Below are 21596 nucleotides of genomic sequence, written 5' to 3'. Positions count from 1 at the left end.
ACACTAGGGAAAACGCTGAAACGCTCTCACCAAGTGGTTAGGGAAATATCTCGCCTGGGGACACTGGCTTAAGAATAAACTCCTCACTGGAATACAGACAAGAAATAACTAAAACTAAGTAAACTGAAAGACAGGACACTAACAGAAAGCAAACAATGATCTGACCCCAAATGTTCAGACTGAACTCAATATAAAGCAAAGGAAACAGGTGAAAAGAATAAACAATTAAGGCGGAGGAATCAGGCCAGATCATGACAGCTTCAGTGGCTGCATTTGAATCCTCCTTCAAACAACCCTCTCCACTGTGACAGGGAGAAGGAAGCCATCTTATTTGATATATAAAAAAAAATCACTGAACAAAGCGGGAGGATAGCAGTTTCAGCTTCCAAGCATTTACAATCCAATCCTGGAAATTAGCCAGGAAGTACCCAGGCACACTCATCATTATTCAAATGGGCAAATAGGTAGACCATAAATAATCTAAGACTCAAGCAATCCAGGAGAATAAGGGGTGGCTATTTGATTGGTATCTGACTTGGAATGTACTTTGGAAGATGGAGGTCCAGAACTCCCCAAACATGCATGAAGATGTTAGTTATCAGTCCACTAAGGTCTGCCATGCCTGGTTAACCTGACCTTTCTTATTTAAATTCATCCAGCAGACCCGCCCCGATTGGTTGTTAATTAGTGACTACGCAGCTTTCTTTCAGACTGGGTGGAGTAAAAGCATTGTAACATAATGTAGAGTATCACAGGTGTTGAGTCAGTCAGCTGGCAGGACCAGTTGTTCGCTGGAGGCAACAGCCAGCCCAAAATAACTTTAGGTTATTCTAATTTTATTTTTTGTATTTTATGTGATGTTTGAATATTTGCTATAGAATTGTAATTAAAACTTTTTATTTTTATTTTTTATTTTTTTACCCAGTAATGGTTTTGGTGTGAAATCCATGGCCTTCATTGTTGCCTTAGTGGAAGGATGGTCAAATAGCCAGGGGTCATTCTACAAGCTCTCTCCATGCATGTTTGTCTTATATCCTGTCACAGACTAAAAACTTTCATGTTCAGTTAACTGGTCTTTCTATAGAGGCCCTACGAGGGAATGATTTTTAACCTGTTCAGGTTGACCCTAATTGTTAACAGCTAAGAGTTAGATGCCTCTGCTTGGCTTGTATCTTGTAATGCTGATGGATAATTTGCATATTTTGTGAGGATCTGGACAAAAAAAAGCCAAATTCGGTGTAAGCGTAGAAATCCCCCAAACATCTTGCATTTCTACTGAGATGGTTGCAGATTGCAACCGCTTTGATTCCACAATCTCAACATGATCTCATCGCACCCATAGCTTTTACTACTAGATCTTGAATTATAATGGAGCACCCAGAGGTTGAACATTATGCTAATGATTTAGTCGTGCGCTGATAACTAAAAATAGAATTAACCAGGAAATTATGAAAACTTTTTTGGCTATTCTTATTAAGATTAATTTTAATGTTTATCAGAGTCTCTAACACTGGTACAACATGCTTATATTTAGTAATAACACAATAATAAGATATTCTCAGACTATAGTGCAACTTTTGGGTTACGTTTTTTAGGCCCTAGATAAAAGAAAAATCAGCTTTTGATCTGGTTCTGAAAACATTCTCTTTTTTTTTTTATTGAATGTTGAATAAATTTAGCAGACGGTAAATTAAAATGGGGTTTCTCTTTCTGCGTTCAGAGATCAACACCTGTCATGTTTGTCACTTGGAATGTCCCGCTGCCGCACCTTATATGGTTATATCGTGCTCCACAGGAAGTTGGTGTCACCTTTATTATTGTCGTACAATTCAACGAAGCTTCCCGGGTTGTTTCCACGTTAAATGTGCTGTGTTGTTTACTCATTTCAGTAAGGTAGATGAACAGAATACGTGCCTAGTTAAAAAAAAAATTTGTTGTTGTTTTTATTTTTTACATTAACTGCGCGTGTAAAAATTATTTGAAGTAGGCTTGGATTTGTGGTTTCTTCCGGAATGAACCACAGTGAGCTCCTTCCGTTTCCGTGTCAGGGGAAGGAGCAGTGGTGTGATTTCAAGGGACTCTCTTACTTGACAAAAATGCAGGTTAGTTCAGCTTTTATCATTTCCTAAAGAATTTGTTTGGCCTTTGAATAGTCAGTTAATTCACTGTTATAAGATGTCGTAGCTTAACGTTGAAAGGGTTGACATCTTGGATCAGAGCTTTGATACCTAGCTAGCTAGCATCATAGCATTTTCAGTTTATCATCATTTCTAGATAAATCATATTATTAAAAAATATATTTAAAATGAATATTACATGTCACGGTCAGGGTGAGAGCATCGACAGCTAAACAAGTAATATTTCACGAAATTAATAATTATAATCCTTCCGTTCGGGTTAATATGAAGCATTATATGAATCAAAGCAGGAAGGCTTTTGAATGAATGGAGTCGTAGGACCCACTTCTACTTCCCCAATCTCACAGTAAAGCCCCTTTTATTCTTTTTTTAAATAAAAAGCACAACAAAAGGGAAGGAAAATAAAATTAAATGTTTGTATCTAGATATTTACTGAAGCTGGTAATTTCCTCATAAAACAAGTAAATATCATTGTTTTTTAGACCGTTATGTGCTTTAAAAATGTCTGTTTTACACAGATTTCTTAGGTTTTGGCCCGACTAGGGCTGGACAATATTTCAATATTGCTACATATCTGCTAGTGATGGTGAGATGAGGCCTCATGTGAAAATGTCACCGCCTACTGGTGGAGTGCAGAACTACAGCTAGTGATAAAATCTGTGATTTTTTTTTTTTTTGCAATTGTCCTCCCCCCACCCCACCCTTTTAAGTTCCCTTTGAAATTGTTAATGGTTGGTGTGTATAATATTAAAAAAAAAAAAAATTAAGTGTAAAATGTCTTAGAAAAATTAAGAGTGTTGGCCATTTTTATTCGAACGTAGTTGTTTTTACACAGTTTTTGGTTTTAATCGGGTTGGAAGTTGTGAGCAACCAATCTTTTGGCTAAACTGACCTAATTTGGCAGCGTTTTTACTCAATCTATATTTTTACTAGAGCAAACCAATGCAAATTTGTCTCATTAGCCAAAATAATTAAGTATAACTGCAACTTTTAAAAGTTAAAGGTAGGTCTTGAACCATCAACCTCAGGAGAGGGAGTCTGTGTCTTAAAGATGACAATTGTGTCTGGTGGCTTGCTCAGAGTTTGATCATTACATTGTTTATTCTAACCAAAATAGTTTTAAGCAACTAGATTGGTTGTTTTTCCTACCAATCTATTATTAGAATCTATCCAACTGACAGCAACTTTACTACAAAAACCCACATCTGGATTTAATCCTGAGGCTTTTTAAATGCCGGTCAAAATTCTTTCGCTTTCTGAACACCTTCCCAAAGCGGTCACATGGAATCACAGTAATGAAGCTTTGGAAGTCATCAATTTTGGCCCCTCCCCTAAATGAATCACGCCTCTACACGCGCTTCAGGGAAACCCCCCCTCCATTACTCGACACACGCCTCGAAGCCTCGGATCATCTCATAACATCACTAATATCTGCATATAATTTTTATTTATTATCGGTGATGGCTTTTCAACCCATATCCGATATTTCATTATACATTATTGTAGTAGTTTGTCACTGACTGACTCTGGGTTTTATATAGTTTTATGTGTTTTTTGTTTTTTTAAACCAAATATTCCTAAAATGTTATATTGCAGGAGTTAAATAAACCAGGAAAAGTAATTGGTCATCAATTTGTACAGGTTGTGTGCATTTTTTGTTGTCTTTCTGAGGCTTTATAATATTTTCTTATACCATTATCAAAGTTATATCGCATTGTTGGGGTGTAAATGATAATCGTTTTTTATCGATCCAACAGCCGGCGATCCGATGCATCGACACGTCTCGATTCATGTTTTTATTTTTCTTCCGGCCTGTTTTTATCCATTTGCACCTGGACAAAATTCTGGCTCTGATGCAGTGGTGCTAAACCTATTTTGTCCTCCTACCTCTCTTCCTTTAGCCACTATCCTCTTTCCGCTTGCACACACACTCACGTTACGTAAACACAGAGGCATTATTATTTTTCAGTGGATGAGGTTTTCATAGGCCTAGGTGGAGTACAACTTTGCTACTTCTGGTATTTTCTTTTGTTTCTCAAATGAAATGCAGAACAATATTACAGTTTTTATTGATTTATTTCAAATTTGAAACATTGTCTAGCCTGTAAGGTAAAAAAACAAAAATGAAACAATCTTATCGTGATGTATTCTTGAGTATCGAAAATAATCGAATCATTGGGTCAGGAAAATCATACTGAATCGAATCGCCATGATGGGTGGGATTTTGTGAAGTTTTACAAGAATAAGACACTAAATTTCTTCCTCCAGCCCTTTAGGAGGCAATAACTATAACTATAACAATAACAATAACTATTCAAACGGGTATGCTGTCCCACAGAAGGGAAAAAAATGATGCAGCAAGCACATTGATCTATGCATTATAGTAGAAGTAAGAACTTTTTCATTCAAAGTTTACAGTAAAGTCTCACAACTCTGGACAAGCAGGCTTTCAAGGTCATGAAACATTGAGATGTTTGTGCTTAGTACAAAGGAAAATTGCTATTAAATCACAATATTGGTTGAAAACAATAGCAATTGAGATTTTTGGCTAAATCTTTCAGACCTAGACCAAAGTTAAGAAATGTTTTGTGAAATTAGTTTTGGCCATATCATCCCGCTCTAGGATCAACCATCCAAAACGGATTGAAACGAGAGAGAACCAGCTTCCCTGCTGACTCAATATCCTTAGAAAACAATATCCTTAGAAAAAATATTACTAGTTTCTGTCCCACATCAAAAGCCACCATTCAATTTAGTGTCATTACTATGAACAGCTGTAGTTTAGCATTTGTGAGCTACTATGGCTCTTTCAAAAACAAACAAAAAAATAACTACCATATATATATAAAAAAACTCCCTGTTTTTCTCTCTGCTTTCTTTGATTCTTGTGTTTTGCAGAAAAAGACATAATACCCTTACAAGTTGACCTCAGACGGGCCAAATTGCTTATTTGATTAATTTAATACCATGTGAAACTTTCAGTAATTGTAATATAAATGTTTCTCATCTTTTATCTAAAGGACCCAAATGAAGACACAGAGTGGAACGATATCCTGAGGAAGAAAGGCATCCTCCCTCCAAAAGAGATTCCTAAAGATGATGAAGAGGAGGAGGCGGTGGCCCTTCAGCAGCAGTCTGTTGGTACGAGAGGACTTTCTCAACACTTTGTTTTAAAGTTGGAGTTGGGAAATATGGACTTTAATCTTAACAAATGATCTATGACTGCATTTCACTGCATACAATCATAAATGCTGCTCAAAATATTCTAATAAACGCAGTTCCTTATAGTTTCTCAGTTTTTTGTCAAAGCAGCGCTGTTTAACTTTTAGCCACTAGGGGTGCTAGATCTACAACTTTAAAGGAATAGTACACCCAAAACATGATTAGCCTTCATTTTCTACTCCCCCCCCATGCTGAGCAACACTCTGGAGTACTTTTTTGACATCTCAAATGCATCTGGAGATCTGGGAGGCTTCTTGCTGTCTGCTGACATTCAAATAAGGGAGGTCTATGGTGACCGAGGCAGAAAGGTCCATAAAAGTCCACAAAAAACGTGTCAATATTCCTCCATACTGCTCGTCCAATGTATTCCAAGTGTCCTGAGTGGGTAGCATCCAGAATTTACTCGAAACAAAGTCATTTAGAATGTTTTTAGAGCATAAACAGTAGTGTATAGGATTTCCTGAAAGCGAGTTCACGACGCTACGGAAACCGTGGCAGACCAAATCAGATGAAAGTGCGCATTCAGCTCGGCAAAGAACTCATGCTCTTCCTCAACACTGAAGTCCTCAGATATTTTTCTTTCGTTGTTTCTTTCTTTGCACAGGTAAACAGCACATTTCTTCTTCTACGCTTGCATTATCGGCAGAGCAGACGCTGAATGCGCACTTTCATCTGGTTTGGTCTGCCGTGGTTACCGTAGAGTCGTGAACGCGCTTTTAGGAAATCCTATACACTACTGTTTATGCTCTAAAAACATTCTAAATGACTTCGTTTCGAGTAAATTCTGGATACTACCCACTCAGGACACTTGGAATACATTGAACGAGCAGTATGGAGGAATATTGACACGTTTTTTGTGGACTTTTATGGACCTTTCTGCCTCGGGCGCCATATACCTCCATTATTTGAATGTCAGCAGACAGCAAGAAGCCTCCCAGATCTCCAGATGCAGTTGAGATATCAAAAAAGTACTCCAGGGTGTTGTTCAGCATGGGGGTGAGTAGAAAATGAAGGCTAATCATGTTTTAGGTGGACTATTCCTTTAAGGTTCAGAAACTCTGCACTGTCCAAATGGAGTCTGATAGCAGACCACTTTGGATGAGCAGATTGAGAAGTTTTAAGTTTCTTTTTAAAGCCGCTTTAGATTAAATCCTACACCAGAAAATCCCAGATATTTGTGATCAGGTAGGTTTCATTTGTTTTGTTGGCTAACAAGTTTTAGCTTGGTTAGCTCTGTGTTTAAGGGGACTGTAAAGAAGCACTCTGGATCAAATAAATCATTCCGATCTGTATATTGACCTGAAATATCATTTAATATGTATAAAATGAAGCTAATACTCTGGTTAAAGGGTACACAGTGTTGCTTTAATGCCGTAATTATAATTCCAATAGTTGCCAGTATGTGTTAATTTGACATTTTAACTTATAATTTTGAGTATAATGATGGAATATATTCTTCCCATAGTCAAAACCTATGAGAGCATGACTCTGGATGAACTTGAGGAGAACGAGGATGAGTTTGGGGAAGATGATGAGGCTGCCATCGAGATGTACAAGTAAGTAACATGACTTTGTTTTAGGATTTTATGTGAAACATTTTTGGAAATTTCCCAGAATTAGATTTCTTCAGTCGCACTTTCCGACATTTTGAGTGGGAATTTTCCCATCGTAAAGATTATTCCCACATGAGGGCAGCGATGAGCGCTTCCAAAAAAGTAAAAAAAAAACAATCCACTGGACTTTTTCTAAGTTTGAAGATGTTTCGCTTCCCATCCAGGAAGCTTTTTCAGTTCAAAATGTCAGGAAGAGCGTTTATGCAGTAGCCCAACAAAGGCTTGTTTTTGTTTAGAAAACATTCAAATTGAAGCGGATGAACGGGTCCACCCCTTTGGAATGGGGGTCATTGGCTTCTTTTGTTAGCCTGCAAAGCCCCATACCTGTCTATGTCTCTGGAAGGAGGATCGTTAAAGGGATTTGTTGGCCTGGCTGAATAGGAGAGGTCTTTTGTTCCCCTGTAAAGGTGTTGGGGTTGTGAGGATAGTGGGAAGGGATCAACTCAATATCTCGATTAATTAATAACTCAATTTCTTAACATAGATGGCTTCCTTCACGCCCCTCTTAAACCACCTATTTTCTTTGGCCAATGTTCACATTTTGGACAAAGAAAATAACTTATTTTGGAATAACTATGACCTGGATGACTGAGAATCTTCAACAACGTGATGAGCCCCGTTTCTCTTTCTAGACAGCAGCGACTTGCAGAGTGGAAGGCGGCTCAGATGAAGAACGTGTTCGGCGAACTGGGTGAAATCTCTGGACAGGATTATGTGAAAGAGGTCAACAAGGCAGGAGATGGAATCTGGGTGGTGCTGCACCTCTACAAGCAGGGGTAAGTTAGCTCATAGTTTAAATTAGTTGTCTTAGTTTGTTTTTTTAGCATAAAAAATGATTTAAATTGATGAAAAATGTTAAATTAAGGCATGTATATACTGACAAAGACAAATGGAAAATAGTGGCTCTTTGTGCTTAGTTCATGGAAAATACTAGAAAACTGTAAGTCAGTTGGAAGATCAAAGGTTTTTAGATAATAAACAAGATAAAAACAAATATGCTAGTGTTTAAGAAAAATTTACTGACCTTTTTTTGTTGGCAGTACATTTTGAGCTAGACAAGTGAAACACTATTTCAGTTACTTACCTATTTATACTGTCAATAGCAGCAGCTATACGTTGACATAGAGAAAAGACTTTAATATACAGTAATGTAGCAGTCAGAGTCAGGCAGTAACATTTCTGTCTGTTTCATCTCCACCCAGCATCCCTCTCTGTACCCTCATCAACCAGCATCTGAGTGTCCTGGCCAAGAAATTCCCTCAGACCAAGTTCCTTAAGTCCATCTCCACCACCTGCATCCCAAACTACCCCGACCGCAACCTGCCAACCATCTTCGTTTACTTTGAGGGAGAGATGAAGGCGCAGTTCATCGGCCCGCTGGTGTTTGGAGGCATGAACCTCAAAGCTGAAGGTGGGGCCGTACTTCATGAATTAAAAACAAAACATAAACTTTTAGCTGTTTCTTTTAAGTGTAGCTCATTCATCAGATGACATGAATGTTTTATTACTTTTAACTTTGCCTAATGCAAAAACATTGTGTTCGCACATCCAAGTTTCACCTGTAGTCTACAGATGGTAAGAATGTGGTGCCAAAATTTAAATGTGTCCTGCCATATTTAGACAGGATTTCCACGCTTCATTAAAAATCATTAAACTATAATTTCAATGCCTTAATTGGCATTATAATTAATTAAATGTGATTATGTGGCATTTAAATGATTTATATAAAAAACAATTTCATCAGATATATATATATATATATATATATATATATATATATATATATATATATATATATATATATATATATATAGCATTTTTCAAGAGCATTAAAAAGCATTAAATTAGAGTTACTTATTCCTGTATAAACCCTGTTAGATGCGTTTCAGCGTATTAACTTTTGAATAAAAGAAGTGAGTTACCTCCTGCATGTTGTCAACTTCATTAGAGAACAATGGCAGCTATATTTGCTGTGATCAATGGGTAAATAGTAGTTTGAATCAATTTTGAAGTGGGAAAATCCACCTGAAAAGATGGTCAGTGTAGTCAGTTCCTCCAAATTACCATCCTGCCTTTAAATATTATTTCGCTGTCACTAGGAATCCTATTCAACAGCAGCCTACGGCCCAGTCGCCTTTTCGAGGTTTGCCACGGCGTGCCTCAGATACAGCATTTGCGATGGAGCAGTGGGCGTAAACACTACGGACTGGAAGTTGTATTCCACTTGATCTTGGCTGATGTGCGCCAACCATTTGTTCCTTTTTAAAAAAAATTAAGAATCGATACTTGGCGTCAAGAATCGATACAGTAGTTCACAAAAATTAGAATCGCGATGCATCGTCATGACGATTTTTTGCACTCCCTTAGTTCCTACTGGTGAACCTAATATAATAGTTTATTATTGTATTTACATAATTAAAGTTGAATGTGATGTAAATTCAGATTTTGGGAATAATTGTTCTTTTCCAGCAGAAATCCAGCAGTATTAGTCTTAAAAGCTTCTTCTTTGTTCTTCTTTAGTCTTTTTATTTTTGGGAACAATACTTTTGAGCAAATTGTTAAAGCTTTATTGTAATTGTATTTTATATTATTTTTAATAACCAATGCCTTTATGCAATCTTTCCGTTGTGTCGTATCTTTTCATTTGATGTGATTTTTATTTATTTTTTTATTTCCGTTGCAGAGCTGGAGTGGAGGTTATCAGAATCCGGGGCAGTGAAGACCGACCTGGAAGAAAACCCCAGGAAAAACATCGAAGACAAGTTAATGTCGTCGATCAGGAGTTCGCTTCCCACGCGGAAGGACAGCGACTCTGAGGATGAGGACTATTAGAGGACAAGATCTTTTCATGGAGGAAACAGTCAAAACATGAAAGAACTGAGCTGGGGCAGCACGTCACCCTCATATATCATCCAGTTCTTATGTCTGCAGAGCTTAGTCCTGCTCAAAGGCACATTGGCAGGCCACTGGAGAGATTTAACCCAAGGTTAAAACAGTTTAAGAAGGAAAAATGGAATAACAGCTTTTTTATTTTATTTCAAACTTTGATTCAATTTAAGCAATAGCCTTACAGAACCGTAAAGGTTGACCTTTTTTTATTACATTATAAATATGTCACAAAATGTACATAAACATTTTATATTCCTTTAATTCAATGCAGGTTCAATCCCTCTACCACTTTAGTCGGTTGCCAAAATTCTCTTTTTGAAATAAAAAGTCACTGCTGATCATGAGATTTTCAAAGTGTTTATATCTTATTTCTGAGACCAACTCGGTGAAATTCAGTCGTCAACGGTTGGAAGCATCGAGACACTTAACCTGTCGTCGCGGCCCAGTTTTTTTTGTTTTTGTTTTAATCTTTACAAGTTATTATTTCCTGTTTAAGAAAAAAAAAAAAAGGTTTCCTTCTGGAGCCCGAAATGCAGCCTGTCGCTCAAATGGTAGACGCTTCATCCAAGCCGGAGCTGCAAGCTGCTCCTCCTCCCCAACGTGTGGGACTTCCTCAGTTTCACAGATGCTCCTTCTATAACGTCCCCTCTGGCAGGTCTCGGATTTTCTGTTTAATTAGCAGGAGGTAATGAGAGGCAGAGAAATGTCAGTCAATGAGCATGAACAGTGATGAGGTTAAGGTGATTTATTTGGGCTCCATCCTAATCACTTCCTCGCTACTTCTTCTCTGCCTGAAAGGTTAAGTCTTTAAAGGCAGAGGAGAAATGATGGCATGGGTCTTGTTTTCTCTTCATGTGTCCTGACTTCAACCTACACCGGGCTAAAAATTGATAAACTAAGTGAAAAAAAAACATTTTGCCTTTTAGTTTTTGCTCTTTAAGGTCCATCTCAGAGTTTATACAGCAAAAAAAGAATAAAAAATAAAAAAGGATAATTTTAAGCTCCATCTAACCGATCCTCTGACATGTGCTGCTGATATTTTTGGGCCCATTTTTAGAGCCGATGTTGCTTTCTCTTCTTCCATTTACATGATAAAAAAAAAAAAATTACAACAAATGTTACACAAGTCTCAATTTAAATAATTTTTTTAATGCATCAAACTAAACATTAATGGATAGCTAATGGTGGAAGCAGCAATGCATACGCTTCGTGTGATCTCAGGAAATGGCTGCAGAAAGTGCTACTGAAGCAGCCAACGCACGCATCTGTTGGCCAATACAAGACGGGAAACAAAAAAACGCTATCGTCGACCGGCTTTGGTCAATCTCTATAGATTAATGCTTTATTTTAGAAGTGAGGGCAAAAGGATTGAGTTGTTGATTCAACCTAACCTTGACTGTTTCATACTCTTCCATTTTCCTTCACTGCAAAAGCGATCTAAACATGAGAAAAAGAGTTTTGACTCTTATTTAAGTTGGTAAATAAGATGATCTGCTAATGGAATTAGTATTTTTACAGCTTTTTAAAATTTTTATTAGTGTCACAAATATAGAGCAACGAAATAATTTCTGCATTTAACCCATCTCCTTGGGGAGCAGTGGGCTGCCATTGTGCGACGCCCAGGAAGCAGTGTGGGGTTAAGGTAGCCAGTGTCAGTCGGTGGGTGTGGGGCTTGAACTCTGGATTCCAAGCATAATGCCTTAACCACTAGGCAACCACTCCCCACTACATAAAATAAGATATTATGCACTTGAAATAAGAGACGGCTTTTATTTCTCATTTTAAATGTAAATTGTCTTATTCTATTGGAAAAATGTTTATCTGATCTGCATAATTCAAGAAAAAATGCTCTTATTTTAAGGAAACTGGACTTGGATTTAAATTTTTTTGCAGCGTGATAAAGTCTTTAGTTTTGTCGCATGTGAAAACCTTTCCAAAATGATTCAACTTATCCCTTAAAAAGAATAGGAGAAAAAATCCTTTTATGGTTAAAACTACTTGGAAATACAGAACTGTGGACCTAGCTGTGAGGGGACACTGGCCAACTTTATTATAGTAATAATAATTGACCTTTATTGATCTCACATTGGAGAAATGTACCTCTGCATTTAACCCATCCCCTTGGGGAGCAGTGGGCGGCCATTGTGCGGCGCCTGGGGAACAATTAGGGGCTAAGGGTCTTAAACTCGTTTTATCTGAATTGACTCCTTAAAATACAACCAATCACTCTAACTAGAACCAGAAGAAGATAATCCCTTTTTTCCAACATGACAAGCTCTACAATTAAAAAAAACTAAAAACACCTTTAACAGAAGAACCTCAAATATACACTCAAAGCCACTAAAACAGACGGCGGCAAACGAAACTAGTCGATGTGCGAAAGCTTCTCTCACCAGAAGTAACACCTTCTTCTTTCTCCTCTGGGATAGTTTAGGTGGAAGTCGCATCAAAGGGTGAACTGAATGGGACTGAAAAAGAGATAAAGATTCAATTAGTCATGCGGTGCGGCAAAATGAGGCGATAATCAAAAATGAGGTAGAAAAACCGCCGTTCCCTGCAGAGTAGGAGTGCGTACTAAATAATTGCTCTTCCATCCATGGTCGTTATTTTCAACAGAAACGGTGATACATACAGCCGCTGTGCTTAGATTCTCATTTTTTTTTTCACTGATGTTTGCAGTGAAAATCCTGATAACCTTACTATAAAATACCCCCCGACACACTTTAACTCGTCTATTCCAAAGATTTAAGACCTAATCCCCCTGCATCACCTGTTTACTCATCCGATACTGTAATAGCCGTCATGTGTTCTGCAGCTTACCGTAATTGTATAGACTTTTAGGGTTTGAAAAACTCCTGTATCATCAGTATGTCAGATGTTGTATTTGCTCTAAACATACAGAATTGTTATGGAACCAATGAATAGGTAAAAATTAGTGTTGCACCGATGCCATGTTTTGACGACAATAACGACACCCGATACCTGGCTGGTCAGTATCGGCCGATACCATCTGTTTGAAATTGATGTGTGTGTGTATATATGAAGAACTGCGTACTACTTGGATGTAAAATAATTGCCATCAGGGCTTTGTCAAGCTGCTGAACTGGAAAAAAATCTAAATCTAGATAAGTCAGTTTTTTTTTAAATAGGTGCATTTGTTCTTGGATTGAGGAGATTAAAAAATAAATTTTCCCAGTGGAACAAGACAATTTACATTTAAAATAAGAAAACTCAATTGCATTGTCTTATTTCAAGTGCATATTATCTAATTATCTTATTTTAAGAGTAAAAATTCTCATTCCATTGGCAAACTACCTCATTACCCACTTAAATCAAGGGTAAATATGCTTTATTTAAGAAATTTAAACTTATTTCTAGATCGTTGTTCCAATGTGCCTACCTTTGTGAAGCAGGAAAAAGACTAATACAAAGTGAATCCAGCAGAACTTTTATTGCCTACTTGGAATGGGTGACAATACTTAAATAAACTTTTGACTTTCAAAATGGTATCGGTGCCCTATTTGTTGGTACTGGCCGATACCGATACCACAGTTTTAGTGCTGGATTGGGGCCTGCATGATACTGGTATCGGTGCAAAACTAGTAAAATCCGAAGAGACAATTTCATCTCAGCTAAATGAAATGGAAACAGTTTTCCAATTAATTCAGTTATTTGTTATTTGACGAAACTCCATAAAGCTTTTACCTTTTAAGCCTGAGACGTTCAGACCATTATTAAGGGAGTAAAGGGATCAAAAACTCACAATAAATAATCTATTAGGTCCAGAAGCAGCAGCACACAGTTAATTTTACACACCCTTCATTCTAAGAATATCTGCTCATCATGAATACTGTTCATACAGCAGCTTATGTCCATGGGCAGCTCTAGGCAGGGGCCAAATATTTTCCTGTTAAATTGGTCCCTTATACACTATATTGCCAAAAGTATTTGCTCACCTGCCTTGACTCACATATGAGCTTAAGTGACATCCCGTTCCTAATCCATAGGGTTCAATATGACGTCGGTCCACCCTTTGCAGCTAGAACAGCTTCAACTCTTCTGGGAAGGCTGTCCACAAGGTTTAGGAGTGTGTTTATGGGAATTTTTGACCATTCTTCCAGAAGCGCATTTGTGAGGTCGCACACTGATGTTGGACGAGAAGGCCTGGCTCTCAGTCTCCGCTCTAATTCATCCCAAAGGTGTTCTATCGGGTTGAGGTCAGGACTCTGTGCAGGCCAGTCAAGTTCATCCACACCAGACTCTGTCATCCATGTCTTTATGGACCTTGCTTTGTGCACTGGTGCACAGTCATGTTGGAAGAGGAAGGGGCCAGCTCCAAACTGTTCCCACAAAGTTGGGAGCATGGAATTGTCCAAAATGTCTTGGTATGCTGAAGCATTCAGAGTTCCTTTCACTGGAACTAAGGGGCCAAGCCCAGCTCCTGAAAAACAACCCCACACCATAATCCCCCCTCCACCAAACTTTACACTTGGCACAATGCAGTCAGACAAGTACCGTTCTCCTGGCAACCGCCAAACCCAGACCCGTCCATCAGATTGCCAGATGGAGAAGCGCGATTCGTCACTCCAGAGAATGCGTCTCCACTGCTCTAGAGTCCAGTGGCGGCGTGCTTTACACCACCGCATCCGACGCTTTGCATTGCACTTGGTGATGTATGGCTTGGATGCAGCTGCTCGCCCATGGAAACCCATTCCATGAAGCTCTCTGCGCACTGTTCTTGAGCTACATGAAGTTTGGAGGTCTGTAGTGATTGACTCTGCAGAAAGTTGGCGACCTCTTCGCACTATGCGCGTCAGCATCCGCTGACCCCGCTCCGTCAGTTTACGTGGCCTACCACTTCGTGGCTGAGTTGCTGTCGTTCCCAAACACTTCCATTTTCTTATAATACAGCTGACAGTTGACTGTGGAATATTTAGGAGCGAGGAAATTTCACGACTGGATTTGTTGCACAGGTGGCATCCTATCACAGTTCCACGCTGGAATTCACTGAGCTCCTGAGAGCGACCCATTCTTTCACAAATGTTTGTAAAAACAGTCTGCATGCCTAGGTGCTTGAATTTATACACCTGTGGCCATGGAAGTGATTGGAACACCTGATTCCAATAATTTGGATGGGTGAGCAAATACTTTTGGCAATATAGTGTATGTGCAGGCAATGAAACCATAGCTAATTAACCCAATAGAAAAAGTTTCTTTGTTACATTTGTGGATTTTCTTTAAAAATGATTTAAAACTTAAGGTGCTGCACTTTTAGCTTCAGCTACACTTAGATAGGATCACAGTTTTCATCTTCTAGATCTGGGGTCTGCAACTTGCAGCTTCAGAGTCATAATTGGCTCTTTTACTCACTGAATCTTTTAACTATTGCCCTGTTATTGCTTTTTTCATTGTTTTCTCATGTGCATTCATGAAAAAAAAAGCACCTTTCCACACCCTGGCAAATTAGGTGCAGAACAGCCACTGCTTAGATGTGTGATTTGGCTTTAAAAACTGCTTCTCTTTCCATGCAAAGTGCTAACATACTGATATACAAGGTCAGATTAATTTATGGTAAAGAGAAGTAGCTTGTTTTTGCTCACCTCTTGTTGAACGGCTCCAACAGAGTTCCGCGCTTTGGAGTAATGGAACAGGAACTGTGTAGGGGAGAAAAAAAAGGCAAATAAACTTCATCTTCTATGAACTGTTGGAATGATCAATCAAACAAAACAAAATTAATATTGGAAAGAAAACCTTACTCTTTTGAAAATATTCTGGACTTGCTCCTGTGGAGGAAAATAAATACAAATACGGATTAATACCAAAAGCATAAAATCGAGAAAAAAAAGTTTTAATTATATATAAAATTAAAATTTTGAATTAAATTTGTTGTATTTTTTGATACTTGCTGTAATTTTTCTACACCTGTTTGTATCTGAACTCATCTTTGATCATGGGAAGATGAATAGGTCATCATGAACTGATCCAGGTAATGGCAGAACTTTTAGTTTTTGGGACCAAAGTATTAAAACAAGCACAGAGCTCACTGTTAAAAATAAAGGTCTAACATCCTTAGCTGGTTAAATACATAAAATGCAAAACAAAATAAACCCAAACAGTCGGGACACTGGTAAAGCAGAGCATCTAAAGTAACTAATCCCTGGTGACAAACTCTCATCCTCCACAGTTTCTACCTCCAAAATGTTAGATTACTCTCTATAGTCATCCATATTAATACAATTTCTATTAATTATCACTTCTGTTTATTTTTTTTTTCCTGGAAAAAAACAACTCCACACGTTGAGCAACTGCTATTTTTATTGACACGCTTTAAGAGTTGGTTCAGTCTAATTCATCCCCTGTGGTGCAGTCTATGGTCGAAAAAGGAGTGGCTTCAATTCCAAACGTGATCGCTTGAGTTAGATTGTATGAAGACGTGGAGGGAAATCAATTCATTTTTAAAAAATGTAAATCAGAAAACAGCCTTCAAAAACGTAGAGCTGTACTGTAAGGATGGATGGCGTTAGGAGTCACCAGACTTTTAGACACATGCAGTCGTCATACAGCATTTGTCTGTTGCAATAACATTTCCTTAATGTTTTAGAAGTACCAGACACTGGCGATGTTAATAAAAAACTGTTAAGTCTTCAGTCGTAGTGAGTCAAGAAAAAAGATTTCTCCTGGGATCGACAGTAAGTCTAGATTCTATTCAAAAAACTAAAACATTTAACTCTTCTAAGCTTTTGCAGTACCAAACACACTTTAAAAAGTAAACTAAATCTAAAAATAAGTGATTATATTTACCCTTAAATTGAGTAGATAAATAAGATGATCTGCCCATGGAATCATTGTTTTTGCTCTTAAAATAAGATAATTAGATATTATGAACTTGGAATAATTCAAGGCAGTTATTTTTCCTTATTTTAAATATAAATGTTCTTATTCCAATTAATTTAATGAAAAAACTGCACCTATTTTAAGAAAAAATGACTTACTTAGATATCATGTTTACATTAAAACATTTTTTGGAATAAGTAAACATTTCTTATATAGTTATAGTATATTTACCCTTAATTTGAGAAGGTAAATAAGATGATTTGCCAATGGAATTAGTATTTTTGCTCTTAAAATAAGATATTTAGATAAAATGTACTTGAAATAAGAGAATGCAATTGTTTCTTAATTTAAATGTCAATTGTCTTGTTCCATTGACAAAATGTCTCTTTTACCTCCTCAATTCAAGAACAAATGCACTTTTTTTTTAAAGAAAAAAGGACTTATCTAGATTTAGATTTTTTCCAGTGTACAGTGCATTGTATACCAAGGTGACCATAGTCTTAGATTTTTATTAAAAATAATTTAAAAACCAGAGGTGGTTGAAACTGGAGTTCTCTGCCCAGGCTGCCATTTACTCAGGGTTTGGTTAAAATCACATTTCTTCATCGATATTTGTGGTCATGAGGTGGAAGGTTATATCTAGTCTCTGGTCTTTTCTCATTCTTGTGAACTTAATCACCCAGGCTAATATCGAAGCTAAAACAGCCACATTCTCCAGTTCAAGACTTTGGTTTACCTGAATCTTATGTAAAATCGATCATTAATCAAATTAAAATCTAATTTCCTAACTTCGCAAACAGAAAAAGTGCAAGAGAGAACACATATAAACACACACAAGGAGAGGGTTAGTGTAGGCAGATTATTTTCTGCATCTAATTAGGTGAATTAATCATGATCGTGATTAATTGAAGATTGAATGGTGAAAGATGCTGTTGTTTGGGATCAAACATAAGGTTCTCTGAGTTTACTGAACAATTTCATCATGAGCACGCAGCTCCCGCATTATCTCTGACAGGAAAACGGATCATCACCCTTTCGGGAACTGAGGCCGAGGGGAAATGTGGAACTTTATCTTTTCTTTTCCCATTTAATATTTAATGTGATCATGAGTGTCCGATCGCTCAGGGATGTTTAAAGCAGATGGGATGTGAGCCTACCTCATTCTGGTCTTTCCACAGCACGTTACTCAGATCATCGCTTTGGATGCCTCGCACCTACAAATAAAAAAACACTGCATTAAGAACAGACAAAAAATACAACAAAGCATTTAAGTACCTAAAAAATGAACTGGGTAGTCCTTCGAATTGAAATGGAACAAAATCCATACGTTTAATTACCGCTTAGCATCCCTTCTACTTTATTCCCATTTACACAACTGCAGCTATTGGCTGAATGATCTATTGGATCTAATTGTCCTTTTAATCTGTGAAAATTAAACGAGATTGTCTATTGAATAAGATGGATCGCCAGGTCTCTACCTTATGCAATAAATGTGGAAGATAGGTTGGAACGTTTTACCATTATTTCTGGCAATGCAGACTGATCCAACAATTCTGGTGCAATTTCTAAAGAGCTGAGTGACGCGTTTCATGTAAAAATCAGCTGAGACCAGGTCTGTTTGTTCTTGGCCTCCCTTCAGTCAGTCACTCTGACCCAATCAAACTTCAAACTTTGTGACAAATTATTGCTTTTGGCTAGAAAATGCATTCTAATTAATTGGATTAAGGATGAACCACCAACAACCACCAACTAGGGTCCTCCCTTATTAAAGGGTTAGTGCAGTTCTTAATGGTAATGAGAATATTTCATTATTATGTGGTCTCCTGTGCATAATTATTTCCTTATAGAGCTGACACAACTTGTAAGGTCTCACCAGATATTAACTAATGAACATCCTCCTTTTGAATTACTATGCATTTTTTTTTCTTTCTTTGATCACCCGGCTAGATGTTATTATGTTAATGTCAGACTTTAAATACGTCCTTTAATGTTTGCCACTGAAGACGTGATTTAACGTGAATGTGATACTACACTTCCCTTTATTTGTTAAAATAAAAAAAAATGTTGTTGTTGTTTCCTGCTCCGTATCCCATACTTATGTAAGATAATAGGCAACACAGGGTAGAATTTTCTTTCTTTTCTTTTTATTTTTTTTTTCCTGTTTGTGTAAACACAAAACTGATAAAATGTTTAAAATATAGAAACAAGATTTCCAGGTCAGTCTCCTTCCGAGACATTTTTCTAGAAAAAAACACTGAAATCTATGGAGGACGAACGTGAATCCCCTTAAAAGATGTAGAAGTACAGATGTCTCAGTCATGTGAATGAAAAAAAATTATTTCCCTACCTTTCGCAATGCAGTGTCGTCTCTCCAACGTCCAAAAAAACTGGCATCTGGACATAGAAGATATATGAACATTTTCATCTTCAGCATCTTCATCATTCATCCCATAGTAAACTCATGTTTATGTGTATTTTATTGGTGAATTAAATACATTTTTAAAATAGTTTACACAGTCTCATATCCAAACAGAGACGGGGTAATTATTTTTGTTGTCAGTGGAAATTAGGGTACTTTTATAAAGTAATTTCATCCTGCTTTATAATCCAGAAGATTTTAGGATAATTTTGACCAGAGTCACTAATAACTAATGAACAGCATCTTAAAATTGGTTTCCCTCTGAGCCCCAGTGGTTAAATTGTTCAGTCACACAATAACACCAATGTCTTCCTGCCTTAATTCATTTTAATCTGATCTCTGGCTGCTGACTGTTACTAGAGGAGAGCGCAGCCCCACCAACTATTAAGGGACCAGATTAGTTAAAATCTGCAGTAGATTGGGAATATATCAGTGTTAAAACATGCTACGAATGGTATTATTTCAGCTAAAAAGCAGATACACCATTTTAAAACTAAAGCAATATTTATACCTCTTATTTTACTCTTATTACATCATAAAGCTATTTTTCTGTTTTCGTCTTTACTTTTTTTGAAACATAGAGTAACCTCTGAGCTTATAGTTTTTTCCATAACTGCTCCTGATTATAGTTTGCAGTTGAATTCAAGGTCTTGCCCCCATAGATCATGTCTAATACAAAGCCCTGAAGGAGTAATCCCAAGGAATAAATAAGGTTGAGTCTAAGTCTAAGCATTTATTACAACTAATGTGTTTTTCTCCCCAGTAGTATACGCACACTAGATGAGGCTCATTTGTTAGAATAAAACTACATTTTGAAAAAAAGGCTACCTTAAAGCAGGCATTCGCATACCTTTCATCTAGCCCACATTTTTTCCCTATTTTTGCATTGGTCTGATAACATTGTGTTGTTTACTGAATTTCCCTTTTAAGATGAAGAAAGTATTTTTGATTTGAATTGAATTTCAAAAGTCTTTTACTAGAAAAATAATCAGCCATAGAAGAAAGTAGGGCTTGAATTAATATAATCAATCTAGATATATTTTGTTATGATTTGAAAAGAAACCCAATGAAATATATATTAGATTTTTATTATTAATTAAGTTGTTTGAATTTTACTTTTTAAAACATAATTTGATGCGTGGGGATGGGGGATATGGGATAGTTTGAACATGCAGAAATTTTTATTTATTTATTTTGCGTTAATATAAATTATTTTCCTCTGTAAACATTTTTTCTTTCACTGGGGATGTTTCAGTATGTGGAAGAAATGTCTATCTATCTATCTATCTCTCTCTCTCTCTCTATATATATATATATATATATATATATATATATATATATATATATATATATATAATGCTTCCTCAGCTGCCAAGATATTATAAAAACAATGGAGATGCAATCAGAATCCATGGCATTGAGGCAAGGATTTTTCCACTCATTAATAGTTATTTAGCTGAAAATGAGCAGCTTATTGTCAATGTTAGCAAGCCTTTGTCCCAGCTGGTAGTATGGGGACAGGTAGATGTTTATAAAGTTATTTACAAAGTAATCATTAAGAAAAATGCCCATTTACATGTCATAAACTCCTCATCTCGTTCATCTTACCTGTTGCGCTCAAACATCCAAGAATCCCCAACAAACACAGCAGGAAAAGTTGCCTCATAGTCATCTCTCCTCGCTCCTCTCTTTGTTTCTGATTCTCTTGTCCGACTCGGTTCGGTTCGGTTCTGATCGCATCCTGCTCCCCTGCTGCAATTTAAACTCTTTGCAGGCTGTAGAGTAACCTCGCCTTCGACCAATCACAGCCCGATCCGATCATCAGCCGCGTGCGCAACTCCCCACGCGCACATCACCAGTCCGCACAGGCTGATGATCACTGGGATTGCAGGGATGATGGAGGCTGCTTACGTCACGACATGAATGTGGTTGTTGTGTCCCATGGTGGGAGGGGGGATTCAGGCGACGCAATAATCCAAATAAGTCATCAAAGTTGGTCTGAAATAACAAAACTGCTCCTTCCCTTTCTCTGATGGTTGTTATGTTTTACAAAATTCCAGGGCTTGTTTGATGGTAGTTCAAAAAATAAAATTGTAAACAAGCCACTGGACTTTGTTTCCAAGTTTGAGGACATTTCGCTTCCCATCCAGCAATAGCGTTCAGTTCAGGGTTTTATACAGTATTGGTGGATTGTTTTAAATTTCCTTTTTTGAATGACTATGACCTGGATGACCAAGAACCTTCACCAGCATATTTGATGGTAGCAAAGGATGTAACTTTCTGATTAAAGTTGGTGGGGACACCCTTAGGGTGGGGACTGATGGACCTACAGTCGACAAACGCCTTCAATAGGGTTTGTATTTTCCAAAAAATTTGCTCAAACATATATATATATATATAACTTTAAAGAATATATATTAATTCATTTGTATTTCATTGAGGGAAATAAGTATTTGATCCCTCTAGCCAAACACAGTCAAT

The 21596-nt window shown here is 37.2% G+C and overlaps 2 protein-coding genes across 2 annotated transcripts; one reads left to right on the top strand and one right to left on the bottom strand.

Moving 5' to 3' along the window:
- The first annotated feature begins 1957 nt into the window (after nucleotides 1-1957).
- pdcl3 (phosducin-like 3) lies at nucleotides 1958-10208 on the top strand. The gene is made up of 6 exons (XM_038277690.1): nucleotides 1958-2102; nucleotides 5159-5279; nucleotides 6826-6916; nucleotides 7606-7749; nucleotides 8176-8384; nucleotides 9657-10208. The coding sequence occupies exons 1-6, from the start codon at nucleotides 2013-2015 to the stop codon at nucleotides 9803-9805; spliced, it is 804 nt and encodes a 267-aa protein (XP_038133618.1). The 5' UTR covers nucleotides 1958-2012; the 3' UTR covers nucleotides 9806-10208.
- nms (neuromedin S) lies at nucleotides 10204-20968 on the bottom strand. The gene is made up of 7 exons (XM_038277692.1): nucleotides 20724-20968; nucleotides 19044-19090; nucleotides 17854-17910; nucleotides 15619-15645; nucleotides 15463-15516; nucleotides 12256-12330; nucleotides 10204-10529 (listed from the first exon to the last, which is right to left on the bottom strand). The coding sequence occupies exons 1-7, from the start codon at nucleotides 20785-20787 to the stop codon at nucleotides 10497-10499; spliced, it is 357 nt and encodes a 118-aa protein (XP_038133620.1). The 5' UTR covers nucleotides 20788-20968; the 3' UTR covers nucleotides 10204-10496.
- Between the last annotated feature and the right edge of the window lie 628 nt (nucleotides 20969-21596).

The sequence above is a fragment of the Cyprinodon tularosa genome, unplaced genomic scaffold, assembly GCF_016077235.1.
Source record: "Cyprinodon tularosa strain WSP-4 unplaced genomic scaffold, ASM1607723v1 ctg134, whole genome shotgun sequence".
Classification (NCBI taxonomy): domain Eukaryota; kingdom Metazoa; phylum Chordata; class Actinopteri; order Cyprinodontiformes; family Cyprinodontidae; genus Cyprinodon; species Cyprinodon tularosa.
The sequence above is the reverse complement of the archived record's forward strand: the minus strand, read 5'-3'. Positions and strand labels throughout refer to the sequence as shown.